Genomic DNA, 26,192 nt, shown 5'->3' with positions numbered 1-26,192 from the left:
GTTGCTCTAGAACTCTCTGGCCTATCTTCAGTATGTCCTTGCTGTGCCTTTTTGGGACACTTTGCAGAGATGTGCCCTTGTTCCCCGCAACGAAAACACTTTCCCTCTTTGAGATAGTTAGCCCTTTCTCGAAGAGTCAGTCGGGGTCGTGTATCCTTCTTTTCCTGGGAACTCTTTTTCTTTTTACTTTTATTGTTGGAGGTTTGTCTGGTCCTTTGGGTCAAAATTTCATCAGTGGGGTAAGTCAAATTCCCCGAATGTATCGAGAAACCCTGTTTCGCATGACCCATTAATCCTTGAATAGAATCCAACTTTTCTTCAAGGCAGTAATCTCCAATCTTTGTAGGGATTCCGTAGCAAAAACGCTCAATCTGTTCCTTAAAGGTGACCTTCTTAAATGAAGAGGTTGGTAGAAAAGTGTCCCAAAACCTCTCGCAATAAGCATCAAAGAGTATCCCTTGGTCATCCGAAGATGGTTCCAAGCGGTTCGTACATCCCGTTCGTACTCCCGAGTTAGCCAAAAAGAATTAAAGAGCCGATTGAATTTCAACCACTTGATTGGAGCTTCTTTCTTCAAAAGAAGAGTTGACCACCATGTTCAAGCATTTCCTTTTAGAAGAGACGCGGCCCTCCTGATCTTGGAGTGCTCTGAGTAATGCCCTCCAGAGAAGGCTACGTCAAACTGCTGGATGAAGGCCAAAGCCCTCGAAGCATCTCGGAATCCAGAAAAGGATTCAAATTTAATCGATTGTCCACGTTCTTTAAATTCCTTTGTCTTCTTTTTTTTTTTCCGAGAAAAAGATCCTTCTATTAGTTAATGAAACTGCCCATAGAGCTACAACCTCCTCTTCAAGAGAGGGCTACAACAACCATGACGGGGAGGCTCTCCAATGAAAAAACAGCATATGTACAATGAGGCTAAATCAAGAAATGGGAGGAGGGAAGAGCCACATAGGTGGACAATAGTGCCATCTGAGTACACCCTTGACCATGGTGAAAAAAGGCCTAGGACACCAGAGTCGAAGGAATGCCTCTCTGCGCTCCCGCATGCGGTCGGAGCTGCCTTGGAGTCTCTCGACCTGTCCTCTGAGTGTGTGGATCAGCTCTAGCCAAAGTTCGCGAACAGTCCCTGCTGGTGGTACAGGGCGAGCCTCAAAGATGCGGAAGCAGCGGGTCCGCTAGATGAACCAGAGTGTCAGGCCACTGATGAGCTCCCAACACTCCTCTCTCTCTGCACCACTCCTGTGGAGTAAGCTCTGTGTGGCAGGCTGGAGTGTAGGTCGCCCTCCCTGCATCATTATCATCCTGCTGGTGGAAGATAGCTCAAACTGAAGTGCCGGGCCCGTGAGAGTGGACCAAGCAGTTGCCCCCCAAGTGTACTGCCGAGCCGTGGAAAGAGCAGGCATAAGCCGAAGAACACGAAGCCACACTTGCTGTGCCAAAGGACAGTCCCAAAGACAGTGACGTTGACTCTCCACAAGATGGTACAAGCTGCACATGCGGCCGAAAGACCACTATGTACAAGCCAGCTCCCAACTGCTGTAGCTCTGTGTGTGACCAGCCACTGAAACAAAGTGACTCGCCTTGGCTGTCTGGAGTCCCACAACCTCTCCCAAAAAGCTGCCAAGAACTCAACTATGAGACCCTCCTCCTGCCAATGAGGTGCTGCAGCAGTGCGAGCCTCTCTGTGTGTTGCCAGTATGTGACGTTCCAATCGAACAGTGTACTGAAAGAAAGGGACACCTGGGTGGTCTGCAGAAGAGAAAGGGTTCCTCCAAAGCCACTCTCCAGGATCCCACTATACTCGTGCCAATGGACAGCTCTCCCAAGCCCACAGTCTCCAGTGTCCAGTCTCAAGAGCTGCTGGGTCAGGATCGATGACACAAGTCCTCCCACAGATGCCCACCACCCGGATCCTCTGAAAACAGCATTCTGCCACCTGCGGGGCCTCTACTGCAACTCGTTGTAAGCGTCGCTCACTCTGTAACTCGAAAAACAGGGAGGGTACAGTCTCTGAACAAGCCCGAACTGAGATGAGAACCTCCAGTCGCGTGAAGGCTCCCATCCATCTGGGCGTTGCTGGCTCGAGAGGTGTGAGCCACTCCGCTGGTACTGCCTCTGAGAGTCCTTGCACATGCTCTGCACCCCTCTCATGCCCTGTAGTTGAAACCCCTCTAGCTCCTTTGACAAGCCTGAAAACTGTAACCAGTCACCTAAAGAGCGTGCTGGACCCGTTGCCTTGGGACCCCAGGAAACATGAGGCCAACTACCAACCAAGTGGATTCTTTGAGTGCTAACCATGGGGTTCCAAACAAGGGGCTGTCTCAGGCGCTTCTCCATGCAAGTAGGCTGACGTTGCTCCAGGCCTCGCTGCAGGTGCTCCCAAGATCGAAGCAAACTTACAGTGAAGCGGTCCTCTAGTCTCCTGCTCAAGCCAACTTTGCGCATCTCTGTGAAGATCCATTTGGTCGAAGGTCGCCAGGGCCTCCAGCCTAAGGCACCCTAGCACGAAGCCGCTGTAGCAAGAACTCCTTCCAGGGCTCCTCATCTGGAAGAAGTCCTCTGACGATGAACTTCCCAAGAAGGGCTCTACTCTGCTGTGCTGTGTCTATGATCCCAAGCCCTCCCTGAGAACAAGGAAGAGTGATGACCTGCCAAGCTGCTTTGGCTCGGGCTATCTAAGTGTCACGCCCTGACCAAAGGAAGTTCTTGATCAGCCTCATTCCTTTGTCTTCTTGCTCTTGTCTTCGAGGAAGTCGTATTGGTTGGCTCCGGAGAAGTACTTCTTCTTCGCATAAAACATGTGGTCGTCGGAGTCTGAACTTTCAGGAGTTGACTCCTCCGTAGAGCTATCAGAAATTGGTCGGAATCTGAGTTCTTTGTCTTTTTCTTGCTCTTTTTGAAGCTTTGCTTGCTGCTTCACTTTTTGCCCTTTCTGTCCTCCTCGCTCAAGTCGGAGCCAACCAATACGACTTGTCACAAGGCAAGCACGTGGAAGGCGGGCACCACGTGCCAATAGAAAAGAACAAGCTGAACAACTTTAAGCACTTCAAATAACATTTGAACTGAAATAGAGAGAGACGACACGCGACACAGAGTGGCGGAATTCCACCCCAAAGAGTATTGGCCCCAAACCTTGGCGCCCCTTTCGGTATTTCTTTAAATTACTGCTGATTCTCAAAGTACAATAGCCGGGGAGCACCTCCTGTGCAATCTGCGCGTTGAAGAGTGCCAGAGAGGGCCCCCAAGGCTCATATTTAAAGGCCCAAAGCTTAAAAGCATTAAATATGAAAAGCTGACACCGAAAAATCACTTTCCTAAAATTTCGGGATTTCCCTAAAAATCCGCCGCGAATTCCGGAACGTTCGTACAAGCGCCACATCATCATATTTTGATGTGCAAAGTCTTTTGAGTGTGTTTTGCTTTATTTTTTAAGCCTTTATGTCACTTGGGGCCCATCGGACGGGGTCCCGTAAGTTGGTGGGAACTCTTCTTTAAAAATAGGCCACTCGTTAAGACTTTGGAAGTCTGTAAAACTTCTTCTTCTTCTTCTGCTGCTTCTTCGTAGGGTTTTGGCTTCTCGGCCGGAATCTGCAGGTTGGCTCCGTTCTTCAGTGGCTTTGACACATCAACAATTTGTTACACGACTTCCTTTTGAAGTTCTTGTTCTGTAAACATCCTTCGAGAAGGAGGTTTCTTGATTGTCGGTTTAATTGGTGGTTCGATGGCTTTCTGCCACTGAGTATGCACTCGAGCCATGGATTGCTGAGACAAAAATTTTGCGAATTGGGGATCTTTAGCAAACTAAAGCATCTGTTTTGTGCACTCGTCAACCTGTTGTCGACGTTCCATCTCCAAAAGTTCATACTGTATATGCCGAGGTGGCCCGTACTTATCTTCTGTTAAGTTGTTTAAATCTTTTGCGTTGTCTCCTCCCGCCTATGCGGTTGTAGAAGAAGTTGGATGCTTCTTTTCGGAATCCATAAGTGTCGCAAGAAAAGGGATCAAATTTCCCGGTAGAAGAGGAATCGGTCGTGCTTTGATACCACTGTAACAAACTTGGACACCCCAAGTCAAGATTCTACCGCGACACAACAGAGAATCACTTCAAAATACTTCACAAATCAAAAGAGAGTCGACACGACCTAGCGTAGTTCCGTGCCGAGAGGTATTGTGTCACAAATTGGTGACGTGGCTGCCCAGTGTACAACACACTACCCCTAGGCATGGACAATCCCCGCGGGAAAAAGACCTTCTGCAAAATGATGACGTGGCAGGCCTGTCGAGAAAATACGACGGAATTTGCGGAATGCTGACGTGGCAGCAGCTGTACGGAAATGCCCCATTTATGACAGATTTTGGGTGCTTTTGGGGCTACACAATTCTGGCTTTATTCTATGCAAGCAGTTGAGAGAGAGAGAGAGAAAGCAAGTTGCTTTATTTTTCCACTAAGCCTATGAGACGGAAAATTAAAGTTGCTTTATTTTGAAAGCTTTTAAACTTGGAAGCTTTTGGGGCTTTTGATTTTTCAGCTTTTGGGCTCTGCTTTTGGCATGATGCATCCCTTGTACTCTTTAAATATGTGGGTAGGCCTCTCACAACTCAGAGCATCTGGACGCAGAGTCTGAGTGTGACCACCTGCCCGCACTCTTGTACTTTACAAAAGGAAATACCGAAAGGGGTGCCAATCTTTGGGGCCAATATCTCTAGGCACGGAACTCCGCCTGGCAAGCATCGAATCAATTGTGAACTGTGAACTGTTTTGAAGTATTTGTTTGTGCCGTCGCGGTAGATTCTTGACTTGGAGTGTCCAAGTCTGTTTCTGTGGTATCAGAGCACAGCCAATTTCTCTTCTACGGGAAATCTGATCCCAATTTTTTTTCCGCGGCACCTATGGCTTTAGGCAAAGATCAATCTAGATTATGTGTCCGTGGACAAGCTACAGCATGATCAAGTTTCAATCAGTCCAATCAGTTTAGATTAGAAGTGATCTGGCACTTTTGTGAGTCTATTCGTAGACTGTGCATGCCTAGACACTTAGTGTAGAGGCATATCCTCTGGTTTCACACAACATGATCTTAAGCATTCCCATCAGAATCCATCAGAATTAGTCAGGGGAATTTTCCAGTGATTTTAGCCTATTTTCCCTATTTTTGACATTTTTCACTTATTATTTTTAAGTGACTTTTGTTGGAAAGTAGGTAGGGCAATTTTGCTAAGTTTGTATATAAGCAAACTAGAGCTAGCACTATTTGGCAGAAGAGGCAACATGAGCCAAGCTCAGCATGCAACTTCTCAGCAAGACCAAGCCTTGGTGGTTTCCCTCCAAGCAGCAGATTCCCCAATCCTAGCATTTCTTCATCAGCGTTGCCTTGCGTTTTTGCACCAGCACACCATTGCCAGCAAGCCCCAGTGCCTAGCGTTTTGCATCAGCACCCTCGCCAGCAAAGCCCAGACCCTAGCGTTTTGACAAGACATCAGCCAGCGTTTTTGGAAATGCTAAAACCCTAGCGTTTTTGGATTTCCCCAGCGTTTGCAGACTCCAGCCTTTACAGCCTTCAGCCCGGCAATTTTCAGCATTAGAGACCTGCAAGATCAGCCCTAAAGAGTAGCAGATTCAGCCCGGCAAGAACCTCAGTTTTCAGCCCTTAAGAATCCTTGTTTTCAGCCCTAAACCTGCAGAATTTCAGTGACAAAGACCCACAAAAACAGCCCCAAAAATCAACGTTTTTGGACCCGCAGCAGATTTCAGCCCATAGCGTTTTTGGACAGCAGATAAAAGATTGCAGATTTCAGCCCTTAGGTCGACTTCGTCATCACCGTCGTCATCGTCGACATAGCCTAGACTTGCATCAGTCTCATGCATACCGTTTGTACCAGATTGTGCAATCATAAGTAGACCACTCTTGCCAACGAGAGTGGGGCCTTCGGAGGAGGGTTTTACGTCTCTGGTGTCGTATCTCTCTTCTCTCTCTATCTCTCAGTCTCATACACTTCCATTCACAGTGTCCATTCACTTTGTTTGTGTCCATTGCACTCTCTCACTAAAGGAACGGAAGGCTCTCCCTTCCGTAAGTAAAAGAAACCTTGAGCCATAGTCACAAGGGACGCATTCCGTGACGGGGAAAGGGGGACGGGGCTCAAATGGATTCAGGAAAAGGAGACTCTCTCAGTCTCTTCTTCTCCAAAGCATGACACACAAGATTTACATGATGATAAGAGCATGATGATTCGAATGATAATGGTGAGCATGATGTTTTGGATGATTCTGAGAAGCATGATGATTTTGAATGACAAGCATGATGATTTGGATGACAAAGACAAGCACGATGATTTGAATGATATTGCTAAGCATGATGATTTGGATGCCAATGACAAGCATGAGGATTTGCATGATCAAGATGGGATTTCTCACAAGCATGATGTGTTCGTGGATGCTTTTTCTAGAGAAGCTAACCTCGTTGTAGATTCGATCAATTGCGAAGAACTGATCTTGGCTTTCGAGTCGAGGTCCAAAGAACCCCCACAGGATGACTCGATCATTCAGGAAGAACCGATCTTGGCTCTCGAGCCTAGGTCCAAAGAACCCTCACAGGAAGTATTATGGGTTCGCATGATTGATATGCACGCATTGTTCGAGTGTTTCATTCGTGATCGTTTCCTGTATTTTAGTCAACGTCTTTATGTGATCCCTTTTATTAGGCATGACATATTGTATGTTGAGCACGTTTCACTCATGAATGAGCACGAATGTATGCGGATTGTTCATGAAAAGCTGAAAAGTATGTATGTAAGAAAGTCACATTCCATGTCTCTTCCTTGGCATGACACATTTGTAGAAAGAGCACATGACAGTATGAGCACCAAGCATGGGCGTTTCCGTTGTGAATTGCCACAGTTGATTGCTTTAGATCATAAGAGAAAGATTCGATCTCATTTTTTGCGTATGTGTGGTGAACGGTTTGGCACTCCGTCTCTTTGTTCATCTACATTGCATGCACAGTCTTTGAGGAAGACGAGATTTTTTCCAGTCACTTTACATGGAATAGGTATGTTCATGGTTTTGTGTTGGAAATGGTTTCAGGAATTTTCAGCCGTTGAGATTCTTGAAGAAGAAAGAAGCATGACTCTCGACGAAGTTGAAGCATTGAAGGAGCCACGGGAGATTTTGTGTCGCTTTCGGCGCGGCCCAAAGAAGAAGACTTTGCAGACCTTTATGAAGTTCAAGTACCGTACGACCCACACATCAGAGTGGGCCGGCGAATAGTCCCTTCCAGGATTCCAAATGCTATTGGCGATCTCCCTCGACGCCATACAGCTCACTACCAGTACCTCACTTTGAAAAGGAGGGGATGTCACGTGACACATCCAACCCTATGTGTTCGTGGACAAGCTACAGCATGATCAGGGTTCAGTCAGTCCACTCAGTCTAGATTAGAAGTGATCTGACACTTTTGTGAGTCTATTCGTAGACCATGCATGCCTAGACACTTAGTGTGGATGCATGTCCTCTGGTTGCACAGAGCATATGATCATAAGCATTCACATCAGAATCCATCAGAATCAGTCAAGGGAATTTTCCAGTGATTTTAGCCTTTTTTCCCTATTTTTGATATTTTTCACTTATTATTTTTAAGTGACTTTTGTTGGAAAGTAGGTAGGGCAATTTTGCTAAGTTTGTATATAAGCAAACTAGAGCTAGCACTATTTGGCAGAAGAGGCAACAGGAGCCAAGCTCAACAGACAACTTTTCAGCAAGACAAAGCCTTGGTGGTTTCCCTCCAAGTAGCAAATTCTCCCATCCTAGTGTTTCTTCATCAGCATTGCCTGGCATTTTTGCACCAGCACACCATCGCCAGCAAAGCCCAAACCCTAGCATTTTAACAAGACATCAGCTAGCGTTTTTGGAAATGCTAAAACCCTAGCGTTTTTGGATTTCCCCTGCGTTTGTTGACTCCAGCCTTTACAGCCTTCAACCCGGCGATTTTCAGCATTAGAAGACCTGCAAGATCAGCCCTAAAGAGTAGCAGATTCAGCCCGGTATGAATCCTTGTTTTCAGCCCTAAACCTACAGAATTTCAGCGACAAAGACCCACAGAAACAGCCCCAAAAATCAATGTTTTTGGACCCGCAACAGATTTCAGCCCATAGCGTTTTTGGACAGCAGATAAAAGATTGCAGATTTCAGCCCTTAGATTGACTTTGTCATCACCGTCGTCATCGTCGACATAGCCTAGACTTGCATCAATCTCATGCATACCATTTGTACCAGATTGTGCAATCATAAGTAGACCACTCCGCAGCACCTATGGCTTTAGGCAAAGATCAATCTAGATTATGTGTCCGTGGACAAGCTACAACATGATCAAGTTTCAATCAGTCCAATCAGTTTAGATTAGAAGTGATCTGGCACTTTTGTGAGTCTATTCGTAGACTGTGCATGCCTAGACACTTAGTGTAGAGGCATATCTTCTGGTTTCACACAACATGATCTTAAGCATTCCCATCAGAATCCATCAGAATCAGTCAGGGGAATTTTCCAGTGATTTTAGCCTATTTTTCCTATTTTTGACATTTTTCACTTATTATTTTTAAGTGACTTTTGTTGGAAAGTAGGTAGGGCAATTTTGCTAAGTTTGTATATAAGCAAACTAGAGCTAGCACTATTTGGCAGAAGAGGCAACATGAGCCAAGCTCAGCAGGCAACTTCTCAGCAAGACCAAGCCTTGGTGGTTTCCCTCCAAGCAGCAGATTCCCCAATCCTAGCATTTCTTCATCAGCGTTGCCTTGCGTTTTTGCACCAGCACACCATTGCCAGCAAGCCCCAGTGCCTAGCGTTTTGCATCAGCACCCTCGCCAGCAAAGCCCAGACCCTAGCGTTTTGACAAGACATCAGCCAGCGTTTTTGGAAATGCTAAAACCCTAGCGTTTTTGGATTTCCCCAGCGTTTGCAGACTCCAGCCTTTACAGCCTTCAGCCCGGCAATTTTCAGCATTAGAGACCTGCAAGATCAGCCCTAAAGAGTAGCAGATTCAGCCCGGCAAGAACCTCAGTTTTCAGCCCTTAAGAATCCTTGTTTTCAGCCCTAAACCTGCAGAATTTCAGTGACAAAGACCCACAAAAACAGCCCCAAAAATCAACGTTTTTGGACCCGCAGCAGATTTCAGCCCATAGCGTTTTTGGACAGCAGATAAAAGATTGCAGATTTCAGCCCTTAGGTCGACTTCGTCATCACCGTCGTCATCGTCGACATAGCCTAGACTTGCATCAGTCTCATGCATACCGTTTGTACCAGATTGTGCAATCATAAGTAGACCACTCTCGCCGACGAGAGTGGGGCCTTCGGAGGAGGGTTTTACGTCTCTGGTGTCGTATCTCTCTTCTCTCTCTATCTCTCAGTCTCATACACTTCCATTCACAGTGTCCATTCACTTTGTTTGTGTCCATTGCACTCTCTCACTAAAGGAACGGAAGGCTCTCCCTTCCGTAAGTAAAAGGAACCTTGAGCACAGTTCGTAGCACTCATCTTGAGCAAAGCGCAAACATTCATTCCGCTGCACCTAACATTATGAAATGGAATTCCGGAATATGAAACTGATTTGTTCTTGACTTGTTTTTAATTGCAGGAACTCATAGACGAAAAGATTGCAGCATTTTAGTCTAAATGATCTCAAATAGATAGGGGTTAGTCAATCAAGCATCAATGATGTCCTGAGTGGATCTAGATGCGCTTGCTAGCGATAAATTATGGTCTAAGATCCGAATGAATGTTGAATGTGATTTGTCATGTGATGTCCTGTGATGTCGTGTGATGTGACTGTCGATTGATACACGTGCTAGATGTGTGTTCCTAGTGCGTCGGTACTAACAGTCAGTGTCTGCTAAGGTAGTTTATGGCTTCTGTTTGTTTTGCAGGCGTAATCGAGGGCGATTACAATGCTTTCAAGAGGGGGGTATGTCACAAACTGGTGACGTGGCTGCCCAGTGTACACACACACTACCCCTAGGCATGGACAATCCCCGCGGGAAAAAGACCTTCTGTAGAATGATGATGTGGCAGGCCTGTCCGGAAAATACGGCGGATTTTGTGGAATGCTGAGGTGGTAGCAGCTGTACAGAAATGCTCCATTTACGGCAGATTCTGGCTGCTTTTGGGGCTACGCAATTCTGGCTTTATTCTACGCAAGTAGTTGAGAGAGAGAGAGAGAGAGAGAGAGAGAGAGAGAGAGAGAGAGAGAGAGAGAGAGAGAGAGAGAGCAAGTTGCTTTATTTTCCACTAAGCCTATGAGAGGGAAAATTAAAGTTGCTTTATTTTGAAAGCTTTTAAACTTAGAAACTTTTGGGGCTTTTGATTTTTCAGCTTTTGGGCTCTGCTTTTGGCATCCCTTGTACTCTTTAAATATGTGGGTAGGCCTCTCACAACTCAGAGCATCTGGACGCAGAGTCTAAGTGTGAGCGCTTGCCCACACTCTTGTACTTTGAACTCAGATTAATACAAAAAGAAATACCGAAAGGGGCTCTAGTCTTTGGGGCCAATATCTCTAGGCACGGAACTCCGCCGGGCCAGTGTCGAATCAATTGTGAACTGTAAATTGTTTTGAAGTATTTATTTGTGCTGTCGCGGTAGATTCTTGACTTGGAGTGTCCAAGTCTGTTACATAATGGCCCCAAAGACTGATGCCCCTTTCGATATTTCTTTTATATTAATCTTTGAGCAAAGTACGACTGACCCCCGGGTCCTCGCTCTCAGACTATGCATCTAGATGCTCTGCGGAGTGACCCCCTTGGGTCACTTATAAAGATTTACAAGGGTTGCTAAAAAGCAGAGCTTCAAAAGCATTAAACTTAAAAGCAATGGCTCCATGTAAGGTGCAACGGAAGTGAATGTTGAACTTTGCTCAAGATGAGTGCTCCGAAACGTGCTCAAGGGTTCCTTTTACTTACGGAAGGGAGAGCCTTCCGTTCCTTTAGTGAGAGAGTGCAAATGATCACAAACAAAGTGAATGACATTGTGAATGAAGGTGTTGAGAGAGAGAGAGAGAGAGAGAGAGAGAGAGAGAGAAGAATACGACACCAGACGGTTCTCAAACCCTCCAAGGGCCCCCTCTATGGCGAGAGATGTCTATGCTATTGATTGCACAAATTTGGTACAATGGTCTAGATGCAATGGACTTGCCGACGATGTCGACGACAATGATGACGACGACGAGACGGGCTGAAATCTGAAAATGCTAGGGACTGAAATCTGCAAATCTGTTAATTGTTGAATTCTGATACTGTGTCGGCAGCGAGGACGGCGATGGTGACGACGCGACGACGATGCGCTGAAAATGCAGATGCTGAAATTTGCGGTCAACGGGCTGAAACTGAAAACGTTGGTTGATCTAACGGTACGGTGAGGATTTGCTGTGGGTTAGGTGAGATCTGCCAGGTTTGGGGCTGATCTTGTGGAGTCTAAGCGCTGAAAACTAAAAACGCTACTGCTAGGGGCTGATCTGTCACCGGGAATCTGCAAAACGCTAGGCCTAATTTGGGATGTGCAAAACGCCAGGGCTGTTTTGGTATTGCTGATGAAAAATGCAGAGGGTCTGTTGGCTGAAAACGCTAGGGTATTCTGCCGTTCTTGCTAAGAAGGTGCACTGCAAGTTGTAGGAACTTCTGCTGTCTCTTCTGTCAGAAAGTGCTAGCGCTAGGTTTCTATATATACCAGCTTAGCAAAGTTGCCCTACCCAGTTTCCCAACAAAGTCACTTATTAATAATAAGTGAAAAATGGATAGAATAGGGAAAATGGGTTCTGTGCCCTGTAAAATGCTCATGATGGGTATTGACTGTCATGCTGATAATCATGCTGTGTGCAACAAGAGGATATACAACTACTCGAAGTGCCTGGACATGCAAGGCCTGCGTGCACAGGCTCACAAAGGTGTAAGAACACTTCCTAAGCTGACTTGAACCTTGGACTTGAAGTAGCTTGTTCACATGCATATAGGGTTAGATGTGCACATGGCATCCCCTCCTTTTTAAAGTGAGGTACTGGTACTGAGCTGCATGGCTTCCTTGTAGTCTGCCAATAACTTTGGGTAATCTTTGAAAAACTCTTCATCGACCCACATTGCCTCGTGGGTTCCTCGATCCTTGAACTTCAAAAAGTATTGTCTGTTTGACCATTTGGCGAGAGTGTTCATCTCGATTTTTTGGTTACATGGCATGCCTGAGTTGATAGTCTCGGATTGAGTTCCTCGATTCACAAGTTTGTTTTGGAGGGCATCTGGGAGAACATTGGCACACGGTTATAGTTCTCATCTTGATTCCACCCACAGACGGCCGAACAATCTGAAATAACCAATTCAGTGGTTTTTGAATTTATTGAAGTTTTATATTTTGGATCAGCAGACTCTAAGGGAAAAGTACTTGCTCTTGGTAGAATTTGCCTACAACAACACGGTTCATTCTTCCATATAGAAGGCACCATTGGAAGTAATCGAAGGTGCTAAAAAGGTTCCTTCTTTTCTAGGCACCAAAAACAAGATTTTTGAAGCGGATCAATACACGAGGGATTTGGACATTGCTTTTCCCAAGGTTCGCAAGGCTCTAGAGAAGTCTCAAGCATAGCATAAGAAGGCAGCAGATAAGCATAGATCCGACTTGCAGTTGAAGCAAAATGATTGGGTGCTCTTACGCTTTGAGAAGGCACGACAAAGGAAACGAAAGGGAAAGGAGCGGTTTTTTCCAAAGCTCAGCATGAGGTGTTATGAAACCGGCCCGTAGGGCGGTAGGCGTTGGCTTTCACCCGAAATTCTTTACTTTAGACACACACACAGAGCACTTTGCAAAGAGAACCTGCGACGGGAATTAACACTTGAATACACACACGGCTCGGAGCTAGAATGCCCCGAGCAGACACCGACAACCCGTAGGCCCCAAAATTGGCGCCCCTTTCGGTATTTCTTTATTCTTGAGGAGGGTAAATTACAAGGTAAGGTCGTGGGAATCCTTCACGTGTATCCACCTAGATACCATTTGCTTTGGCCAAATTTCGGCAGCATAACAGCCCCAAAACTTGCGCAAAACCAATTCCCCTGCTAGAACATACTTGCACTGGCGTATACCCTCTGATTCCTGTCCAAAAACAGTAAATTCAGCACGCTGTATTTACTGGTTTTTGCCCTGTTTTCAGCCCCAAACAATCCCCTAACTGTCCTCTGTCAGTGGAGCACGATTCCCAATGGTCTTGGCGTCCGTATGGCTGAAAAACAGTGAAATTACAGCGCATACACAGCGCTGATTTTGCACCTGTACGGTGAGGTTAGCGTCAGTTGACTTCGCGGCAGAGTTATAAAATGTTCCCCTAGTCATACCGGAGGTAATGACGCGAACACATTCTACGGCCCAAAATAGCAGCTCCCTAAATTTTAGGAGATGCTTCCGTTGGGCTCCCACTGGTCTTCTGACCATCTATCCTCATTGGGACCGCATCCAAAAGTGCAATGTGGCCCAACTGTCGGATACTTTTTGTTGGTAGTCCCACCTTGACTTTACGCCTTAATTGAGTTCACTTCCTAGTATCCACCAACTTGCTAAGTGCGACGGGGGGACCTATATGATCTTGCTCTGAGCCTAGACATCCTCTTACCATACGAATTCCAGTGCCGACCACTTCCCGTCTGCGGGTGAATCTACCGTTCACATTGGCCATACAATGTCCGACCGTTTGCTACTTCAAAAAGAGGGTCTCAAAACAAATAAAATAAACCCCATTGGAAAGAAACCAACAACCAAGGTTAGCAGTTGCCACATCTCTGTGACATGGTTAATAACTGCCACGTCCTCGTGACATGTTATGGCCCTTTCCAGATTCAAGAGAAGATAAATGATGTATCCCTCAGACTCAAGTTGCCAGACACTTGGAAGATTCACAATGCTTTTCATTTGAGTCTCTTGAAACCCTTTAAGGGTGAGGTGCTAGTTGACAGGGAGCCTGATGAGCAACCTGAAGTGGAAGAGAGCGAGGAGATATTCGTTCGAGAACATATATTGGCTCACAAAGAAAGGAAAGTGAAAGGTAAAGTGATATGGCGGTTCTTAGTGAAATTCAAGCACTATCCGGCATTCGATGCGAAGTGGATGGAGAGGAGGACCTAGCAGATACTCCTTAGATATTGGAGGTGCAGACAGGACTGCACAAGAGGGGACTGTTCCTTTGTCACAGGTTACCTAGATGGACTAAAGTCACTGATTTTTCTTTGGATTTCAAGGATACTGATGTGTTGACAATATTCTGTTGTATGACTTTATGAATAAAGAATTTGGAAATTGGAATTCCCAAAAATGACTGATTTATGTGTACTCTCTCATGTGACTTTGTGCAGGATTGAAAGACAAAATGATTGCAGCATTCTGGTCTTCAAATTCTATAGACATGATCACAATAAGAATTAGTTAATCCGACATTAGTGAGGTCCAATGTGGATATAGATGCGATTGCTAAATATGTTGCCAAGAATCACGATCTTGGATGTGGACGATTAGTGCAACTGCTAGATATGTGTCGTCTAGTGCGTCGTTACTTAGAGTTAGTGTCTATCGAAGTGGTTTATGGCTTATGTCTATTCTTTCAAGAGGGGGGTATGTCACAAAATGATGACGTGGCATGTCCACATGGACAACAAATCAGAGATGTTAAGTTGTTCCAACTTATGGGGTCTCGTCCGATGGGGCCTTGGGAACAAAAGGATTTAAAAAATAAAGCCCAGCGTGGGGGGTTGCTGACGTGGCAGGCTGAACGGACCCTCCGCATATTGCGTTGGCTTGCCGACGTGGCAGGCCGTACGGATTTACGCATTTTACGGCAACTCTACGGATTTCCGCGTTCAGTGCAAGCTGCCCTAGGTGCTAGTTTTTGGGGTCAAGCTGCTTTTGGACTCATAGCTTTTCATGTAACTGCTTTTGAGAGCCCTAAGGGCCTTTAGATTGAAACCCAGGGCCACTCTCTGGCTCAGTTTGGCTGACAAGCAGAGTAGAGCAGAGAGGACCCTCGGGCCTTGTAAGTTTGCTCAAGCATTAATGCAAAAATAAATACCGAAAGGGGCGCCAGTCTTTGGGGCCAATCTCTCTAGGAATGGAATGACGTCGGGCCATGTCGACTCAGTTGAATTGTGATTAAAGTTGTGAAGTGTTTTTAACTGATTCTCTCGTGTGTCGTATCAGATTCTCGACTTGGAGTGTCCACGTCTGTTACAACTTTAGTGTTCTTCTTCAAAGCTAGCTTGAGAGGTGAACGGATGGTGGTATGCCATCAAGAATGCATCTCCTCAAGTGGGTGCTTGATCAAAAGTTCGCGTATTGGGAATCCTTTGAGTATTGGAGCATCTATCAAGCACAAGCGTCAACGTGTTGTTGACGCTGCATCTCTGTTCTTTTGTATTCAAGAGGTCGAGACAAACTATACTCTTCTTCCGAATCTTTAGAGGATGGTTGGTGTACGTTTGAATTCCCCGTTGTTCTCTCCTGAACCTGAGTGATCGGGTGCTACAGTTTCCTCCTGGTGGGATTTGTGACTGAATCCATGTGCGCTACAAGTAAAGGGATTGGATCCCAAGAAGAATCGTATGAGCTCTGATACCACTGTAATGAACTTGGACACTCCAAGCCGAAGATCTAGTGCAACATATGCGAGAGAAACTGAAAGAACTTAACAAAACCGAGAGAGACGACACGGCACGACGAAGTTCTGCGCTTAGAGGTATTGGCCCCAAAGACTGGCGCCCCGTCTTGGTATTTCTTTATTACTATGCTTCAAAAGATACAATGTCCGAGGGTTCTCTTCTCTCCGTAGTGCTCCCAAGCTGATTTGTCGGAAAGGCCGTGGCAATCCTTATAAAAGAGCAGTACATGAAAAGCTTCAAATCTAAAAGCATCTTACCCCAAAAGCTAGCGCTTAGAGCTGCTAGTGCGTTTTACGGAAATCCATACAGCTGCCACGTTTTTGCGCAAGCTTTGAGTGTGTGTGTGTGTGTGTGTGTGGTTCTGCTTTATTTTATGTCTATTGTCCCTAGGCCTCGTCGGATAGGGTCCCATAAGTTGGTGGGAGCTGATCTTTAAAAATAGGCCACTCGGCAACCGTTGTATGTTTGGTAAAACTTCTTCTACCTCTTTCACTAGGGTTTTGACCCCTCACTGTCCGGAGTCCAGCCTTCAAGTAATGCCACATCATCTGTCACGTGACACATCCCAACCCTATGTGTCCGTGGACAAGCTACAGCATGACCAGGGTTCAGTTTAGTCAAGTCAGTCTAGATTAGAAGTGATTTGGTTTTTTTGTGAGTCTATTTGTAGACCGTGCATGCCCAGTCACTGAGTGTAGATGCATATCCTCCGGTTGCACACAGCATGATCATCAGTATTCCCTTCAGAATCCATCAGATTCAGTCAGGGGAATTTTCCAGTGCATTTAGCCTATTTTCCCTATTTTTGGTATTTTCACTTATTATTTTTAAGTGACTTTCCAACAAAAGTCGGTAGGGCAATTTTGCTAAGTTAATATATAAGCAAACCCAAGTTAGCACTAAATGGTAGAAGAGGCAGCAGAAGCTTCCCGGTCAACAGGCGTCTTCTCAGCAGAACCCATCAAGAACCATCATCTCCCTTGGCGTTTTTGGTTTTCCCATCCTTGCCTACACTCAGACCTCGCATTTTCTCATCGCCAGCAATCCCCCATTGGCCTAGCGTTTTGCTAGCGTTTCCAAGAGCAGATCAGCATATCCAATTTCAGCCCATCAGCGTTTTTGGATTCCATCAAGCCTAGCGTTTTTGGCTAAGGATACAAGGCAGCCCAGCGTTAGTAGTTTTCAGCCATTGCCGCATCAGAACAGCAGCGTTTTCAGCCCTATGGGACAGCAGCAGAATCAGCCCTAGTTGGTTGCAGAAGAACCTCATTTTCAGCCCATAAAAACGCAGCCAAAACAGTCATTTTCAGCCACCGAAACAGTCCCGAAATTCAGCAGATAGAAGACCACAGATTTCAGCCCTAAAGTCGTCGTCGTCATCACCGTCGTCGTCATCAGCATAGTCCCAAGTTGCATCAGTCCATTGCATCCGCATTGTACCACTTTGTGCAATCATAAGTAGACCACTCTCGCCGACGAGAGTGGGGCCTTTGGAGGAGGGTTTTACAACGTCTCTGGTGTCGTATTCTCTTCTCTCTCTATCTCTCAGTCTCATACACTTGCACGCACAATATCCACTCACTTTGTTCGTGATCATTGCACTTTCCATTAAGTATGGAAGGCTCTCTCTTCCATAAGAACTAAAAGGAACCTTGAGCACAGTTCGGAGCACTCATCTTGAGCAACGCGCAAACATTCATTCCGCTGCACCTAACATCATCACTTTGTGACAAGACCTTTTCTCGACACCATCGCTCCTCGTGGTGCTCAAGAGAAGAAGAAAGCTATATATTTAATACTCGAACTTACGTCTTTGTCGCATGCCTTAAACGTCTTCTGTTTCTTCTTCCTCAAGTGATGGTGAGAGTGCTGCTTCTTGGAGATAGTGTGAGTATCTGTAACAAACTGCTGACGTGTCAAAGCCTAAAGAATGGAGCCAACTTACAGATGCCGGTCGAGGGGCCTAAACCCTAAGAAGAACAAGCAACAGAAGAAGTGTCACAAAGTGATGATGTGGTTGCCCGAGTGCAGAAAACCCTAAACCCTAATGTCTGCCAGAAACCCTAACTGCTGAAATCCTAATGCTGGAAACCCTAACCTTGAAACCTGCAAACCCTAATTTTGAAAACCCTAACCCTAAAACTTGCAAACCCTAATTTCTTCCAGAAACCCTGACCCTAACCCTAAGGCAGCAAACAAATTCCAAAAATTGCGTTGACATGATGACGTGGCAGGCAATACGGATTTCCGCGTGTTGCGTTCGCTGATGACGTGGCAGGCTATACGGATTTCCATAAATTGCGCTGGTAGCTTTTTGGCTTTGCTTTTGAACCAGAAGCTTTTGAGTTTTAAAGGCTTTTTACTATAACTGCTTTTCAGGCCAAGGGTCTTTAAATATGAGGCTAGGGCTCATTCTTTGGCATGCTTCAGTACGAAGGTGCAGAGTCTGGAGTACCGGCTTGTATTGTGTTGATGCAATATAAAGAAATACCGAAAGGGGCGCCAAGGTTTGGGGCCAATACTCTCTGGGGTGGAATTCCGCCACTCCGTGTCGCGTGTCGTCTCTCTCTCTCCATTTCAGTTCAGTTGTTATTTGAAGTGCTTAAAGTTGTTCAGTCTGTTCTTTTCTATTGGCACGTGGTGCCCACCTTGTGACAGTATCCTTATGAATAAGAATCTTCAAGACTCTGTTCGCCCTTCAATTAATAGGATCTTCTTGCTTCTATTATGAAAAGGGATCACATAAGGACAGTGACAAATACAAGAAAGCATTACGAATGAAACACTCGAACAATGCATGCTGACTAATCATTCGCATACGCAATACCTCCTGTGGGGGTTCTATGGACCTTGACTCGAGAGCCAAGATCGGTTCTTCGTGATCTATCGAATCTTCCTATGGGGGTTTTGTGGACCTCGACTCAAGAGCCAAGATCGGTTCTTCGTGATTGATCGAATCTGCAATGAGGTTAGCTTCACTAGAAAAAGTATCAACTAAACCATCATCCTTGTGAACAATCACATCCTTATCGTGCAAATCATCATGCTTATCATTATCATGCAAATCATCATGCTTATCTTGATCATGCAATTCATCATGCTTATCATGTGTGTCGTGCTTTGGAGAAGAAAAGACTGAGAGAGTCTCCTTCTCCTGATTTTGTTCAATCTGTGCTTGCACATTAGGAAAAAATCGCAACAACTCTTTCATGTGTTGGTCACTTGTCGCTTTTCTTGCTTTGTTCTCGCGATCAAAGTCTGCTTGTCTTTCTTCGCGCTCACGATCCAATTTGGCTTTTCTTACTTTGGCTTCCAAGCGTGCTTGCTCGTGCTCACACGTTATGGCTGCCATTCTTTCTTCATATTTTCGCTCTATGGCTGCTATTCTTTCTTTGCTTCCTTTCTTTTGCTTTCCAACTTCCTGTCCATCATCATCTTGTCGAAAGCCTCCATAGGAGTTAGTGCAATCCTTGGCGTAGATGGGGAAGAGGGAGGGTCAGAAAAACCTCCTGGTGGGGAAAACTCTTCTTCGCCACTCCCTTGCTCACCACCTCCATGCGAAGTATCGATTCCGCTTCGGGTGATGACCATCCACTGACGTCTTGGGTTCTTGTGGATCTTGGGTTCTTGAGGGTCTTGAGTCTTGAGGTTTTTGAGGGTCTTGCGGTTCCTGAGGTTCTTCTTTAGCTTGCAATCTGTGTTAGAGAAGGATCTTCTCTTACTCGAGCTCTTCTCTTTACCCCGGGCGCACCCCTTGGCGGCCTTGCGCTCACACCAAGGTTGCTTTTTCCCACCTCACGTCGATTGGCCGGCCGTTAAGTGCACGGTCCGCTCGCAATGAGTGAAAAGAGGCACAAGGGGAGGTTGGACAAGCCCTTCTTTTTTGGGTTTCTTGTCACTCTTCAAAAACGCGATTACGAATCGACATGCCCAAGAGGTCTTGGGTTACGTGCGGCCGTAACAAGCAAATAAAAATTTGTGGTTCTTGTGGTTCTTTCCTTGACTAATGCAGAACACTACCAAAGCTTTGATACCAATGTAAGGTGTAGGGGAAGTGAATGTTGAACTTTGCTCAAGATGAGTGCTCCGAACTGTGCTCAAGATTCTTTTTACTTACAGAAGGGAGAGCCTTCCGTCCCTTTAGTGAGAGAGTGCAATGGACACAAACAAAGTGGTGAACACTGTGAATGAGGTGCTGAGACTGAGAGATAGAGAGAGAAGAATACGACACCAGAATGTTGTCAAGAACCCTCCTCCGAAGGCCCCACTCTCTATGGCAACAGCGGTCTACTATTGATTGCACTAAAACTCTACAATGCTTTGGACTCGCCGACGATGAGGACGACGACGAGCTGGGCTGAAATCTGAAAATGCTAAGGGCTGAAATATGCAAATCTTTATTTGCTGAATTCTGACTCTATGTCGATGACGACAATGCAACGACGACGTGCTGAAAATGCAGATGCTGAAATCTGCGTTTTCCGGGTTGAATCTGCAAACTACGTTGGATCTGACCGTGCGGCAAGGATCTGCTGCGGGAAGGTGAGATCTGCGAGGTTTGGGACTTCTTCTGATGTGTCTTGATGCTGAAAACTGAAAACACTAATGCTTGTATCGGTTCTGTCGCGAAAGATCTGCAAAACGCTAGGCCTCTTGTTGATAAAAAACGCTAAGGCTAATCTGGTCTCAATCTGCAAAAATGCTATGGCCTTGCTGTGTAAATCTGCTAAGGCTAGGGCTGATCTTCCGTGCAAAAACGCCAGGGTTGGTTCTATGGATGAAAAACGCTAGGTATTGCAGTTGCAAAACGCTAGGTCTGCTGATGAGGCTCTTGCTAAGAAGTTGCTTGTTGAACAAAGTGTTCCTGCTGCCTCTTCTGCCAGATTTGCTAGCACTAGGTTTTCTTATATACTTCACTTGCTAATTTGCCCTACCTAGTTCTCAACAAGAGTCACTTAAAAATAATAAGTAAAAAATGTCTAAAATAGGGAAAATAGGTCTATGCATTGTAAAAATGCTCCTGACGGGTTCTGATGGAAATCTGATGATCATGCTGTGTGCAGCCAGAGGATATGCATTTAGTCTAAGTGTCTGGACATGCACGGTCTGCGAACAAACTTACAAAAGTGCCAGATCACTTCCTAATCTAATTGAATTGAACCCATGTCATAAAGTAGCTTGTCCACGTACACATAGGGTTAGATGTGCACGTGACAAGAGGGGACGATTTCACATGTGTTGGAAATGGGTAAGGCGTGCCAGCGATCACATGCCCAAGCCTCACATGGTGTCACAAACTGATGACGTGGGAGTGCTCAAACACGTACACACACCCTAATAAAGTTGTCCCAACTTTATGAGAGGGGGGTATTTCACAAACTGACGACGTGGCAATGCTTGGACACATACACACACCCTAATAAAGTTGTCCCAACTTAATGGATTAGTGCCAAGGGGCCCAAAGTGACACTAGGGACATTAAAATAAAGCAAAGCGACTGCTGACGTGGCTGCCGTACGGATTTCTTCGATTTCCGCGATTTCTTTGCGATCTGCTTTTGGCAGCGTTGGCTCACTTCTCAGAGCATCTGGATGCAGAGTCTGAGAGCGAGCAGCCAATTTGGTTCCTTTCAGACTTAACTGGTCAAGAGGTTTCTAAACCCTTTTAATGTTCTTGGACCCCTCCTGCATAAAAGAATGGTTAAAAACACAATTTAACTAATTAATTTCATAATTTCTTACCGGTTTTTGCTTGTTTCATACTTGCACAAATTTACGGTTACAAAAAGACTGAAAAAAAAGATTTACGAGTGTCCTTGGAAGCTTAAAAATAAACCTTATACTTTCCGATAATTATATTTGTGCTCTCTATACTGTATCCAACTACTTGTTTACTACTTTACTGCCCGGATGACGGGAAATTTTTTTATGGTGCATCACACCAGAATTTTACCCGATAAAAATCTATTGGATCTAAACTACGCCATAAATTTATGTGTGAACAACTAACTGTCAAAAATAATTTTTATAGTAAATTAGCTATAGTCAAAATAGTTACGGCACTTTTGTGCTCTTGTTGGTTGAAGTCATAGTGAAATTAAGTTTTAGTTCGTTAGCCATAGTACTTTTACTTGCATATGCATTGAAATAGACTAAATGCTCTAGGATTGTTGAGCATGTATATAAAGGTTTACAGAAGTTGCTTTCTGGAGCTGTACGGTCCATGTTTGCGATGGATCATTGTTTGAATGGTTTATGGGTATGCTAGGGATAGATTTGTAATGGATATGCATGCTTTATGGAAGCCAGATATAACCGTTCTTTTTTTGGGGGTTTTCAGGCATAAAACATTTCCACTTGCTCCATTTATTGGTGCTGTGGCACAGGCTCCAGTTTTCCTATCGTTCTTTTTTGCTGTGAGTACCCTTTAACCTCAATATTACATTATTCTTATAAAGTTTATGTGGATAAGAGCTTGAAAGACTAAGTGCATGATTGCTTTTCGCGTCTCCGGTTGAGTATCATGCTTGGAATAGCAGTTATGAGTAGTGCTGCTACCTTCTTAAGCTATCTGAAACATTTTATTTGCTGACTTTGAGAGGGAGAAATTGTTTTGTAGTCATTTTGTAATTTGAGTTGGTGAATGAAGCATTTGGCACATGTGATTCAGGAAGGTTATGGTGTAAGTAAGATATATTCTCCTTTTTTTACACATGGTCTTGGGGTTCTACATGGAATCAAGCATTTCAATGTATGAGCTGCATTTGGTAGTTTCGTCTTCACACTCGAACTGCAGGTGCTTAATGTCTCTTCGAAGATGACATGGATGTATGATGAACACGATGGTTACTAAGTTAGTTATGTACGTCAGGTACCAACAGTAAGGTACGAGTACAATCTGCGTATTGTTTCTCACCCTTGGATAAGGTACGTAAGGTACGCAATGTGATAAAAGATCACAAAAACTTTACTTATTTCAAGTATTGCTTATCAATAATAAAACTTCATGTAACTACATACACAAAAAAGATAACTCAGGCTACAATGATGCTATCAAACTATAAGAAAGAAATTGGAAGAAACAAGGGGTTAAGGTACGCGAATTAATGCAACCATGATGGCTACGCTGTCTACCTTGAATTGTCGATACTTCTCTGTGAAGGCGATATATGATAAAATGGTGTTAGCACACAACATATTGCATTGTGAAGTTTTGGAACCTTTAACCAGTTAATTTGTGTTGATTCTTCCTTCTTTAGTGGTACGAGTGCCTTATTGGTTAGCCTTAAATATTTCCATTTAAGGCTTTGTTTTGTGATAGGCTTTCTATTTTCTGAGTCTGCCTAATCATTGACCCACTACCGGACAACAGTAGTAGGGATGTTGTAGTACTTGGTGAATACTATTTATTTAAGTGGCTGACGACTACATTGTCTTGTGGTTGACTCACTAGTGGGCAACAGTAGTAGGGATGTTGTAGTACTTAGTGAATACTATGCATCAAGTGGCTGACGACTACATTGTCTTGTGGTTGACCACCATGATTATATGATTTGGCCTGTTATTTAAAGGTGGATGGCGCAAGCTGTAAATTTGCAGCAATGAGGTTTGAAGTCTTACTCGTTCTATGCCTTTGAAGAGTTTTGGAGAAGCGTATTAGCTTTTGAAGCTCGTTTTCTTCTTACCTATGATAATGAAACCTGTCCATTGCTTCTGGGTTGTTCAGAAGAGCTACCAAAAAAGAAGACATCCACGCTCTGTTTCTATTTGTTTTAAATCCTTTGTGATAAAGATTCTAAGATCAGTAAGTGATTGCGCATAGTTAGCTGAAGTTTTTACAAGCATATAAGCACTGTCAGATCTACTATAACAGTGTCCTTTCGTAGTATAGGCACCTCTCTGTAAATTATTTATGGAGATTCAGGAATTGATTGCCTCTAAGAAGGTTGAGGCAGTTTTCCTTTGTATGTGTACAGTTCTCATCATACTGGTAAGATGTTTTTGCTGGTCTCTTGAATTTATTTATTATAGAAGACCCCGTTTTTATAATCATTGTGCTCTACCAAGCTTTGTGGAAATGTTTTAAAGATGCATAGCTGAATGTGTGAAGTCAATCTTATATTTATGTCTCGAGAATGCACTCACTGGCTTCAAGAATAGAAGGGAGCAAAAAAAGCTTTTGTTGTATTATGTTGCCAGTTTTCTGAATGCCATTTCGAAAAGTTTTACTTGATTTTAGATATCTAGTCTTAGCAACAACTTACACATAGGATATACACTTGCCACAGATAACAAATATGTGTCAACGACTGGAGTCCTTTAAACACGGAGGCTTGCTATTTTTCACAGATCTTTCGGCTAAGGATACCACGTACATCCTACCTCTCACACTCACAACAGCAATGCTAATTGCAGTGGAGGTAAGTCTCTCATGATGATGAAAGGGGGTTTGCTGTCTAAGAGCTGTTAATAATTGGTTGAGCTATCGATCTTTTGATGCAACAGTTTGTAACGCAGTGTGTATTTCCTTTTCACAGCTAAGTGCTTTAGAAGGCATGGACGGAAACCCATACGCAAAAAACATGAAGAATTTTTTAAGAGTTTTTTCTGTCATAATGTTCCCCGTCTCATTTAACTTTGAAACGGTAAACTAGATTCGATTATATCTGAGAGGGAGTGTCTCTTTCTAATCCTTTTAAGATGTTAATTCTTTTCTTCGGGTTCTTGGATGTGTGGGTGTTTGTGTTTCAGGGATTGTTCTTTTACTGGATTCCCTCAAACCTTTTTTCAATATTTCAAGCGCACTGTAAGTGATCTATCTGCACATGTTTTTAAAGAAAGCTAGGGTTGAGAGTTGTGCTGACATTTGTCTTACTGCTGCCACAGTATTCAAGCAAAAGGCTGTCAAACACCTTGTAGGGATTCCAGACACTGAACATCTGGCAGTATCTTCCACGGTTGCGTCTCCTGCGGAACCAGCCGTAGCCCCTGTGGCACCAGCTCTGCCGGATACAAGGACAAGAAATTCTGGAAAGAAAAAGCTGGCTTTTGGGCGGAACAAATCTAAAGGTCATGGCCGGACATGATTGACAGTGATTCTCTCATTTTGGCCCTTGCAATTGAATAGAAGCTCAGATAGAACAGCTTCAACATGTTGCTGGTACATCATCCGCTCTGAGCATGGTTTCAGTTAGGAGCTTTTAATGCTCGCAGTCAATTTTTTGAATAAAATATGGTGCTGACTAGCATACGCCGACACTGCTGACGAAGATAAGATGGTGACTCGTGAAAATTAAAAGAGCAGCGATCGTTGGAGAGTATAAGGGCAGGGTCTAGGCCCTACTAGATAGCCATAGAGGAGCTTTATTTGTCGATTTTCTTGATGCCAAATTTTCCTTTCAGGGCACCCATACAGGTGGGTAGTGCGAATTCATTCTGGCAGTGCTTTATCTTAGTGGAAAAGTGGAGCCGCAAAAAAGTTAATGTATCCTTGTCATTTGAACCTAATGAGAGCCTTGATTCAGGTGGCCTTTAAGAAGTGGTGGATTCTGTGTACATCAGATGAGTGCCTGTGTGTTTATATCACGTACTGCTACACATGTCAAAAGTTAACTAATGTTGAATCTTGTTCTTCTGTGCCTGCAGCTCCACTTTCTTCTCCTCTTGGTTCCTCTTGCAGCTCGTTTTCAAGCTTCTTCTTCTTCTTATCTGCCTCTGCCTCTTCTCTTGTTTCTTCTGCGTCTCCCTCTAACCACACCCTGTTTTCGGCCTTAATTCTTTTTCTCCTCTCCGGTATTCCTCCTTTTGCTGCTGCTGCTTTTTGTATTTCTGGCTTTCGTTCTCCTCCCATGTCCCTAGTTGTGGATCCCACCTTTGTTATGCTGTTACGGCACTTGCCCCATGGTACTGGCACTTGGTGCCAAGGGCCTATTTCAGAGTTGGATGCTGGTTTTGCTTGAGGGTGACACCAAGGATTCCACAAAGCAGCCCTGAACGCCAATGTTGGACCTTTGATGTTCATGTTAGTTGTGGCAGGCCCTCTTCAGCCAAGCCTCATATTTGAATGAATGATTATTCTTGTCACACGTTAAAAAAAGAGAAACTCTCAAAATTAATGTCAAGGGCTGCAAAATTCGGTTTTTCATAATGGGAAGTTTGGTTTTGTCTTGTGAGAAGTCCTAATAAATCTTATTGAGACTACTCATCCTCCATTGTTACTCCTTCAAAAGGAGGTTTCTCTCTGTTTTCCTAGGGCTGGTCTTTGGTGAATTCGAGATTCAGCTTTGCGATCCGATGCTGCTTTCTTGCAGTGTGGCAATCGGTGATCTGCGTGGTTCTTTAATCCTGGGCTGCACCTTCTGAGGGAGGGCAAACTTTTATGGATTTCTTGATCCTATGAGCAACTTGCCCCTTTTTCACATTTTTCCCCTATTCATAGATTATTCTTGTGTGGGCTACTGCAGAGGTGATTTTATCTTGCTTTCTCACATTTTTAAAAAGCACGATGGCAAGTCAATCGCCTTGCAA

The 26,192-nt window shown here is 44.5% G+C and overlaps 1 protein-coding gene across 1 annotated transcript in view; it reads left to right on the top strand.

Moving 5' to 3' along the window:
* LOC147443811 (mitochondrial inner membrane protein OXA1-like) overlaps nucleotides 1-25,203 on the top strand; it is a 41,153-nt gene extending 15,950 nt beyond the window's left edge. The window contains exons 5-9 of the mRNA XM_086526608.1: nucleotides 22,006-22,081; nucleotides 23,954-24,085; nucleotides 24,203-24,310; nucleotides 24,417-24,471; nucleotides 24,552-25,203. Coding sequence (XP_086382734.1) covers nucleotides 22,006-22,081; nucleotides 23,954-24,085; nucleotides 24,203-24,310; nucleotides 24,417-24,471; nucleotides 24,552-24,751 — 571 coding nt within the window. The 3' untranslated portion in view covers nucleotides 24,752-25,203. The remainder of the gene's footprint in view (nucleotides 1-22,005; nucleotides 22,082-23,953; nucleotides 24,086-24,202; nucleotides 24,311-24,416; nucleotides 24,472-24,551) is intronic.
* Nucleotides 25,204-26,192: the final 989 nt, after the last annotated feature.

This window comes from Adiantum capillus-veneris, chromosome 13 (genome assembly GCF_014529385.1).
Source record: "Adiantum capillus-veneris isolate H3 chromosome 13, ASM1452938v2, whole genome shotgun sequence".
NCBI classification, from domain to species: Eukaryota; Viridiplantae; Streptophyta; class Polypodiopsida; order Polypodiales; family Pteridaceae; genus Adiantum; species Adiantum capillus-veneris.
The sequence above is the reverse complement of the archived record's forward strand: the minus strand, read 5'-3'. Positions and strand labels throughout refer to the sequence as shown.